Source organism: Borostomias antarcticus (assembly GCF_949987555.1).
Source record: "Borostomias antarcticus genome assembly, chromosome: 21".
NCBI lineage: Eukaryota > Metazoa > Chordata > Actinopteri > Stomiiformes > Stomiidae > Borostomias > Borostomias antarcticus.
In genome coordinates, this window is record NC_140254.1 from 1,020,541 (window position 1) to 1,031,016 (window position 10,476).

A 10,476-nucleotide genomic window follows, 5' to 3' on the forward strand; every position below is an offset into this window, starting at 1 on the left:
CTTTCACCTGCAAGACAATGACAAAACAATCCAGTGGTTGTCAATGTCTATTCATTTGTATCTCCTATCCATTCATTAATCTCACCTCTCAGCCCCATCATTTTCCTCTCACGTTATCTACCAGCTGTGGGAATAGAATTACAATTCTAGGGTAGGCAACATGAAATGTAAAAAAAAATTTGAACAGGTGTTTCGATATGATAGTCATGCTAATCCTTACCAAGCAACAGCATCTGGGAACTATGCACATATTGGACACTGATGTGATGCAATACATTGCTTCTGTGCAAAACTCAAAGTTGGAGATGCTGCCAAACCCTTTTATTTGGAATTAAAAGACGTCATGACCCTCTCAGCGAACTGAGCCTGCGTGACATGTTGCCTCCTATGAATAACCAGTGTAACTATGAATAACACCCGTGTTAAACAGGTTTATGGGCCGTGAGAACAGTGCAATGGACCACAAACCGAAGCTGTGATTCACGAAAGTGTAATGTGAACAGAAGAACCTCTTGTCACTCACCTGGGCTATCTGCGCTGGGACAGGGCCAGAGCGGAGTTGAGATGGTCAGAACGGTTAACGACGCTCTCCAAAAACAACCTCTACTCTGTGCTGAGGTTCAAATGCATGATTGGCGTCTTCTTTCGTCCTGAATTCACTTGAAGCACTTTGTGACAGCTAATCTTTCTGTGGAGCGTCCCAAACGTGTCAAATTCACGCACGGATAGTCTTCTGGTAGAAAATTCCGTTTTCTCTCATTCTCTATTTCCATCAAGCATAATAGTTTTTCTTTTGATAAATTCGCTTGTCTTGTTACTGTTTCAGTTATTCTCTGAGAAATCTGCGAATGATTGGCAACTTTATAAGGACGCGTCTTACGTTCGCTCGGCTTGTAGGTTTCCGCCTCCGAAACTCCGATTGCGAAGCACCTGTCCGCGCCTCTGATTGGTTGAAACTCCTGAGTCGTACACGTGAGCAGGTTCAGGTGTATCTACTACAAGGTGGGCTGGGCTTGTTGTCACTTGGCAACGGGAAGAAGCAAGCACATTTTTCTTCCCTGACAGATTGAATGGACCACATTGTACACATGTAAACAATATAACCCAACCCGTAGCACAAGAGACAAATGATGCAGGCCTACAGATTGTTATTGGTGAACTCGTTGACTTGGTGGTGCCATTTCTGAGAACAACCTTAGACCTAGGCCTACCGCTTGGTTCATGGATTAGGCTACGCCATAAAACAGGTTCAGCAGTTCCTAATGCTCGTTGTGTCGGATAGGCTTCTGCTGCAAACCCAAACAAAATCACACAAGTGTCTCTAATTATGCAGGGCGCGTGCGGACACAAGAATTCCCTGTTTAAACGGTATTGCCACATTGGATGAGGGAGTGTGGGGGGGGGGGGGGTAGACTGGGCTGACGCAAGATCAAATACCTGCCTGGGACTTAAGAAGGCTGGACTGGCGCCAGTTTCACCTGTTGCACTGATTGTCGGATGTGCACGTTCCGGATTCTAGCGCATGGTCACATACTGCGCATTCATGTGTAGTAATTGGTGTCAGTTTTTGTATCGGTTTTATAAACACTCTCAATTTCTCTCTCTGTCTCTCTCTCTCTGAACAGGCGACAGTAGTAGCCTATCTACAAGAGGAAAACATCACTTATTTTGGGAACCAGGTTTGGGCAAGGAACATATAGGCTATCCAGGTAAGTGGTAGGCTACTGAAATGCAAGTGGGTTCATGAGGAAGTGGGCAATGAAATATAGAGCTGACAAGATATGCATGTTTCATTTAGTACTTGCCGGTGCCATAGTTAGGGTAGCCTACTTAACATTTACTTAAGACAGATTGAATGAGAACATCCTTTGCAGCAATGGCCTCGTAAAATTATGTAAACACATAAAATACAGAACAAGATAAAATGCTCATCAATTAGGGGGCATTTAGGGTCATCAGTTAAGAGACCATCCCAGAAAGTCCTTGTTCAAGGATGTCTTGAAGATTCCTAACTGAATCTTGAAATAATTTGTATCTGTAGTCCCTAGGCAGGTTAACCAATTGGTGACATAATATATATAATACAGTGCTTCAGCAAGCACTACAGTACAACACAATACAATAAAATACATAAGTACATTACAAAAGTAACATAATATGTATATACTGTATGAATATGTCTTTGTGTGTGTGTGTGTGTGTGTGTGTGTGTATGTGTGTGTGTGTGTGTGTGTGTGTTTGTGTGTGTGTGTGTATGTGTGTGTGTGTGTGTGTGTGTGTGTGTGTGTGTGTGTGTGTAAAATCAAACCTCCATGATTGCTGAGTATCAGACGATCAGGAGCAGAAATTGTGAAGTGAGACGGCAAAACTCCTCTGGCATGTGGTTACTGTAACTTGGTAACCACAGAAAGAGGTGGACCTCAGGAATGCCTGTCTAAATAGTTTCTATGTACATGTGTGACTGGTAGGACCTGGACCGGAACAGAGAGCGAGAGAGGGAGAAGGAGAGGGAGGGTTGCCAGAGTGGTATCCCTCTTCTGACGCGAGAGTGAAAGTTCTCCAGGAACTGAGCAGCAGGAATGTGGGCCATGTCTCTCAGCTCTGCTCTCTCTCCCTCTCCCTGTCTGCATACCTGGGGGAATCCCTCGCCACCCCACCCCCTGCCCTGATCGAAACTGTCACATCTCATACCGTGTGCGTACATGTCGGTGTCCCCCTAATGTGCACTTACACCCATTCCATCTAGTGAGGAAAACCCATCACTCTCACCTCACATCACTCGACTGTGCCCATTACATTTACATTACATTATTTACATTACATTGCATTTACATTACAGTCATTTAGCAGATGCTTTTATCCAAAGCGACTTACAAAAATTGCATTTAACATAGGAAGTCAGTGCAGAACTCACAAGTGCATCTCCTTTCTAAACAAGTGACAAGTGACCAACAGCATAATCTATTTATGCTAATAATTTATCTGATTAGTTTCTCATGAATTAGACATTATTTTGTTTTACATGCATAGAAAGATAAGATAATACTGTTTGCTTAAACAGAAAATAAATAAAGTTGATATCTAAGTTGATATCTGTCTAGCTAAAGCTGATTTGACTCCTCATTATAACAAAGAGCCAATGTTCTTTAAAAACAATGACATCTTCTTCAAGACTCTAACCAACAAATTACTACTGCAATGCCTTAACCACTCGGCTACCGGGCAGTATGGTAAACCTGCCGGAAGTGAAGGGCAATGGTCCAAGTATTGCCAAATGTTGTTTTCTTTTCATTCGTGTATCCGCTCAGTGATTTGGATCCACTCCAACATTTAATGGGTTCTAAGTTGGCCCATGTTAAATCCCTCCACAGAGTTTCGTGAAAATCGCTCTGGTAGTTTTTGTGTAATCCTGCTAAAGATCGAACAAACACACATGATGGAAAATATATATACCGCCGGTTGCGGAGGCAAATAAAGAGATCTTCAGATAGAACAGACAAGCAGACATACATCTCTTCTCCTCCTTAGGGGTTTCACACAGAAATAGTGGGTTGTAACAGTGACCCTGGAGATACCCAGATACAGTAGTACTCTTGGCCACTCTACTGAAACAAAGGGACCTACAGTATGTCAAGAATGTGGGGAGTTGCTGAGTGACTGTAACAGTAACTCAAGTGGCAGTAGTACAGTGTTTATAGGAGATTATTTTACATCTTTCTCTCTCTCTCTCTCTCTCTCTCTCTCTCTCTCTGGTTATCTCTTTATCTCTGAAGTCTTGAGGCCTGACTGTGTGGTTCATATTTGTGCCGTTTATGGAGTTTTGGATTCACATTCATGCATGTTTGTCTGCCTGTGTACTGTATATGTGGTATTGTGAACACACTGTCTATCACTGTCTATCTCTTTCTCTCTCTGGGAGAATATGGGTATGTGTGTAGCCCGAGACCCTGTAGTCTTATCTGTTTATTAATAAGGCTGAATGTGTCTGTGTGTTCCTATTGAACAAGGTGGACCTGTGTCACTAAGGTGTGTTAGCCATGGGAGAGAGGAGAGGAAGATAGCCAGTTAGACTGGTAGAGTCAGCTATCAAAGGCTCTCACAAGAAGTACAGTATTGTATATATTATCTAAGTGCACTAATGCCATCTGCCCACTGCACGGTATGTTTACTCTGCTATACAACCTGTCAGGGTCTTTCACAGAAGTGCACACACACACACACGTACATGCGCGCAAACACGCACGCACGGGCACACACACACACACACACACACACACACACACACACACACACACACATCCACACACACACACACACATTTGAAACTATTCTTCTTTGGAGACAAGCCTAATGGGACTGTGGCCAGTAACAAGTGAAATACTGCTGAATGTAACTGGAAGTGTAGGGTGGAGTGTCTCCATTCTTGTGAAATGACCAAGTTTCGATGTATAATGGGATTTCATGTGCATCTGTGTGTGTGCGATTTAGGGACACATTTGATACTACTGCTGTGTGTGTTGTGTGCCCTGTGTGTGTGTGTGTGTGTGTGTGTGTGTGTGTGTGTGTGTGTGTGTGACTGTAAATACTGCCCTTTGGGGTGAAACTCACCTGAGCTTCACCTAGGCAAGCTGTGTGTTGCCATGGAAATGCTCCAGACTGCGAACTGATCTGGAATGCAGAATTGGCATGTAGAGGAATCCCAAGGAGCTCTCTCTCGCTTTCTTTCTTTAACCAGCTCTCTTCCCCATCTCTTTTGTTTATCATTCACTCTCTACCTTGTTCTTTCACGGCTACAACATTGTCACTTTTTATTTTTATTTATTTTTTATTAATTTCTCTTGACTAATAGATAAATAGACTTCAATAATCCCCAGGGGGTGGAATTCAGGCATTACAGCAGCATAAAAAGGCAGAAGTGCAGAATAAAAACAAGAATCAAGAGAACATAATAAATAAACATACCTATACATAGTGCACACAATCAAAACAGTGCACAATTATTAATTACATGTGAATAATGACATTATAATAGGGGACTGTAAAAACAACAATAAAAGCTATAAATAGCTAACTACTGTCTAAAATTATAAAAACTCGGGGGTCCAAGACTGGAAAAAATGAAGGGAAAAAATGAAGGGGGTAGGGGTGGCTGTTTACAGTCTAATTCCTTCTGGCACAAAATAACTAATTATATAAGGAAATAATTGAAGAGTTCATTTGCAACAAACCATTTTGAACTTTTTTTTCAATCAAATATCAATATCAAATATCAATCAAACTGAAGACTCTTCTTTACTCAATCAAAACAACCCAACTGCAATTTAGATAGAGAGAGAGAGAGAGAGAGAGAGAGAGAGATACATACATACATACATACATACATACATACATACATACATACATACTGATACTGTACTTTAATGATATCCATAGCGGGAAATTTGGCAATCTAGATACACACACAGGGGAAATGACAAGGGACAGAACAAGCCGTGAAGCTCCCCTTCTATCAAAGTACTCTGTACTGCTCAAATTGAACACGTGGGGGCGTTGAATACAAACTCCGCCCTGAAAAGCGTGACACATAAATCCCGCGACAGTAGCTCGTGTGGTATTTTCAACATGGCTGTATTTAGATGAAAACAGTGCCCAGCACATACATTACTATCAGAAACAAGCTGATAACATTGAACGTATCGTACTTACAACCAGAAAGACGAACCAACCATGGTATTATGCAATTTTTTCATGCAAGGCCGGTGTCGGTATGGCGATAAGTGCTGGAATGAGCACCCAAGTGGAGGTGGAGGAGGAGGTGGAGGCGGAGGCGGCCGTGCTGATTACAACAGTCGTCCTCCTCCCCAACAACATCATAGCAATAGAGGCGGTGGAGGAGGTAATGACTGGGAATGTGCCTAATTTACTCATTATTTTACTATCATGTAGCTAGTTAGCTAGATAGCTTGTTCGCTCGATATCAAGTTGTGTGAAAGAGGTGGTAGTTCATCAAATTCAGCCCACGTAGCACTGCTAGCGAGCTAAAGTTACTGAGCCAAATCTCCCGTGGGTGTTCACTTGGGATCTGGTGACTGCGGAGGCCATAGCATATGATTCACATCATTTTCATACTCATCAAACCATTCAATGATCCCTCGTAAACTGTGGATGGAAGTATTTTCATCCCGGAAGAGACCACCCCCATCAGATAGAAGTGTTTCATTGCTGGCCTATTGAAAGAGGATAGCTGTGCTAATGCCAGTACTACGGTGAAATAAATATAATGACTCCTTCCTTGCCATAGTAAATTATATGATAACATCGCTTAACATCTCATTGTATACTATTATCTCACTATTTTGCATTAAGTATATGTTTAAATGAGCAAAAACATAATTTTTCCTTTTTGTGAATTTTGGGGCTGCCATTGATGTTGATGCAGGGGTGTGGTGCCTGAACTCCTAGCCCTACTATACTAATGTTACACTGTTTGTCGACCTGTACATGTTAGACTAACGAATATCCTCTCTTTCAGGGTTCGGCAATCGGGTGTGGGTGAATCCTTCCCAGAGGTCCGGGGGGAACTACGTGCAGCCCTCCTCCTTCTCTCGTGGGGGTGACGACTGGGATCGCGGAGGCGGGAACGACTGGGGTAGAGGTGGTGGAGGAGGAGGAGGTGGTGACGGAGGAAGAAGGGACAATATCAAAAGCTCTGATTTCAGTTTCTCTAATCAAAACGATAATCGATTCTCTGCTCTGAACACCCCTGGTACCTTTAATAAGGGCATGAGAGATGAAGCTGGAGGGGACGATAATGAAAAACACCTGTGAGTTATTTTCCGTATTAAAACAATTCCACTAGCTGTTATAATCATGCTAGCTGTTGTATTATGTACAGTAGTTACAAACATTATGTGCATTCATCTCCTCAGAGAGACCATTCAGAAGGACATGGAAATTTGGGAGACTTCGGGACAGTGGGCTTTCTCCTGTTACTCTGTCCTCCAAGCCACTATCTCAGGTACTGTATTCATGTATGACAGTTGATGGGTGTCATGCCCAGCTAATAGGCCATGACAAGGAGGGGAGACCAGCTCCAGGTTTGAAATGTAACAAAAGATATTTATTAACTTAAGTCCAAAAATAAGGACGAGGTGTGTGCCCATCAGTAATCAGTGAGTGGTTGCGTGTGTATAATGAATAAGAGGTGTTGTAAGGTGTGGTGAAAGATCTATCAGAAGAATAGGGAGTGCCTGTTCTTAATACAGCCCAGTCAGGTGTAGACGATCAGCTCCTAACGAGCCGGGCTACCAATCTGCTTGCACACCCTTGGCCTACAGAGGGAGACAAAGCGCAGGACAAAACGCCACACAAAAGAGCAAGCAGACTGTCACAATAGGCAAAGTCCTGACTACACCTGATTATCATTCTGAGATAAGGGAAAAACGCTGGATTTCTTTAAACCGATCACATTAATATTGGGCAGTACTCTGTTTTGTTTTTTTCTTTTTTTCATTGATGCCCTGGCAAAATAGTGTTGGGGGATTGAATCTGATTGGCGCCTCTGGAATTGAGCGGTACCAATGAGAGGCTTATCTCAAAAACCTACATCCGTTGAGCCAGACTAGACTTCACTATGCTTTTAGATAGAAGTTCTTTGCTATGGGCTGGACGCAGGGGCATTCAACTTGTAGTTCACCTCTCTCCAGGGTTCTCAGATCTGTCCCCTGAAGAACTGAGACAGGAGTATAACAACAACCGAGCCTCTGGAGACCTGCAGGGCTATGTGAGTTCAACCACATTGTATTTACATGTACTTCACCCCGGTAAAAGACTGGATGATTTGCCTACTGTATGAATCTCTCTGTGTCCACAGGCTAATGGTGTCAATCAGCTGATCAATCAGTGGAGAAGCAGGATGCAAGAGCTGAGGATCATGAATGCCACCACCCGCATCGCTATGGTGACACATACTTACACAAACATGCACACTCACACACCTAGACAGACGTCTTTACACGATCCGAAGAAGACACATTTGTTCAATAAATAAAGCACTTTTGGGAGCATACTGTACAGTGTTGAGATACATTTTGTGTTTAGTACAGTACTTTTACAATACATAGAGCACACAGAAGGCTTGAATGAAACGTAATACTTGCAACAAAACAACAAATAATACAAGTGCAAATTTGCAATAGCTACGGCCACTTACAAGCTAGAGTAGACTACAAGCATCAATCTGGCTGAATCTTATTGCCTAATTAGTGCATAAGATTCGCAATAGCTACGACCACTTAGGGGCAGCATTGCACTTTTACATTTTTGTGGCCGGGCTGGCCCACCAACCAGCCGACAGTGAGCTGTACAGCTCCTGGTCGCAGCTTAAGTCTTTTTTTTCCCCTCTAGCTTTCAGAGTTGAACAACCCTAAGCCCCAGGCAACATCAGAAGGGTTTGTGACGACAGGGACTGGATTTGGGTCTTCTGCATCCAGCTTTGGGACGGGAGGTGAGAACTGCAATTATTCCAAGTCGCTTTGGATAAAAGCATCTGCTAGACTGTAATGTAACTACATCTGCTGTGGGTTTCTTTGAAGCAGTGGAACAAGAGAATATAGACCGCCTGTAACAGTTTGTGATTGTGGTCTCTCTCCCTCCCTAGGTTTCGGGGCTCCAGCCCAGGCCCAGCCCAGCAGCTTCAGCTTCGCCGCTCCGAGCACCGGGTTCGGGTCCACCGCCGCCCAGTCAGTCCCCACTGGTTTTGGTGGTGTTGTAGCCGCTGCCACACAGCCCCCATCTGGCTTTGGCTCTGCCTCACCTCCCTCGGCTTCTGGTTTCTCCTTTGCTGCCCCCGCAGTTGCAGCCAGCAAGGCACAGGCACCTTCCGGGGCCGGAGCTTCTGCGTCCGGCTTCAGCTTTTCCTCGGCGGCCAGCAGTGGAGGAGGATTTGGCAGCGGCTTCGGAGGTGCGGCGCCAACTACTGGAGGAAGTGGGTTTGGACAGACGAGTAGCGTCTCTTCGTTTGGAGGGAGCATGACGGCAGGCTCTGCCGGGGGCGCTACAGATAGTCTTTTCACCCCCCAGAGTGACCTGAGCGCAGACGAGCTGAAGGAGTTTGGGGCAAAGAGGTTCACCCTGGGACAGATCCCTCTAAGGCCCCCTCCGGCAGAGCTGCTGACGGTCTGACTCAGCCATGGCTAACGTTCAAGAAACTGCAATGTTGGGAACATGCCAAATAGAAATATTGGGATGTACTAAAGAGAACATGCTGAATAGGGGACTATTTCTTCAAATGCCTTAACATTGCACCCCACTGAAGCCTCAAACTTTTTGAAGATGCGGCAGTTCAGGAACGGCAATATGTAGAAAAGAATGTAATTATTGGTGAGGGACTCACATTTTACATGGAAGCAGATTTGGATGAACCTTGAATTTTTGTATTAATTATGTAATTTTACAACATAAACTCATGCTAACCTCGTTCCCATGCTTTATTTCACAAACTCAAGCGGACGAGCATGGGCCTGGTGAATTATCACACTACGTCACGGTGACATCACGCAGGTTCTGCAACCAGCGTAGCGTGCGTTCACAGTGCCTATGGGTCACAACAGGGTGTGAATGCATATGGGTGTGCAAGATGTGTCCCATTCTTCAAGACATGTCCCATTCATCAAGATGTGTCCCATTCATCAAGACGTGTCCCATTCATCAAGATGTGTCCCATTCATCAAGGTTCATTTCGTTGCATAACAGTGCCTACAGTATCACAAGCTGATGTAAGCGGAGAACAAAATCAGATGCTAGTCTGTATTATGTTACTATGTTAGTCTAGCAGGAATGACCCTCAGATCTTTAGAACAAACCACAAGTGTATTTTTTCCATCCCCTCCCATGTCTCCCATTAATGAAATGGCTTCTTGTGGTCTTTTATTTTGGGGCAACATTAGTTATTTGGGGTTATTCTTTAGACCTACCCCAATCTCTGAAAAACAGCCAAATTAGTCTAGTCCGAATAAGGGAAAGGTGACAAAAAAAAGCCCATAACTTGAGAATGTTCACTTATCTTCATCAGATTCATTGAGGTATGGACCAGATGTCTGTCCTACATCCCCAAAGACTCAGAATGTAATTTACCTTTATAAATACTGAGATATATTTCTGTAAAAACAGCTTTAGTTTAGGCGGAAATTGTTCTCTCTCATCTTTCTCTCATTTATCAGGAAAACACATTCCTGTCAAATATACTGTTACTGAATTGCCTAGGATGCTATTGAACAACATCCAGTGGTTGTATGGAGATATCTAGTACAGTGGTATTACAAATCAGAATTCTTTAGACAGACCCCTTCTCTGAAACAGCCATATTAGGTCATTCCAAATAGGGGATTGGTGACATACTGTAATGGCCTATAAGAATGCTCACTCTGGTTATATTTGGGGAGGGACAAGACCAGGTAGCTGTATAATGTGAGTAAC

General features: G+C 43.6%; 1 protein-coding gene across 1 annotated transcript; it reads left to right on the forward strand.

The window, feature by feature from the left end:
- Positions 1-5,719: 5,719 nt before the first annotated feature.
- On the forward strand, positions 5,720-9,375 carry nup42 (nucleoporin 42). Its single transcript, XM_084455115.1, has 7 exons — positions 5,720-5,896; positions 6,533-6,824; positions 6,930-7,018; positions 7,707-7,783; positions 7,874-7,960; positions 8,407-8,506; positions 8,660-9,375. Exons 1-7 carry the CDS (start codon positions 5,728-5,730, stop codon positions 9,181-9,183), a joined length of 1,338 nt encoding a protein of 445 aa, XP_084311241.1. The 5' UTR covers positions 5,720-5,727; the 3' UTR covers positions 9,184-9,375.
- Positions 9,376-10,476: the final 1,101 nt, after the last annotated feature.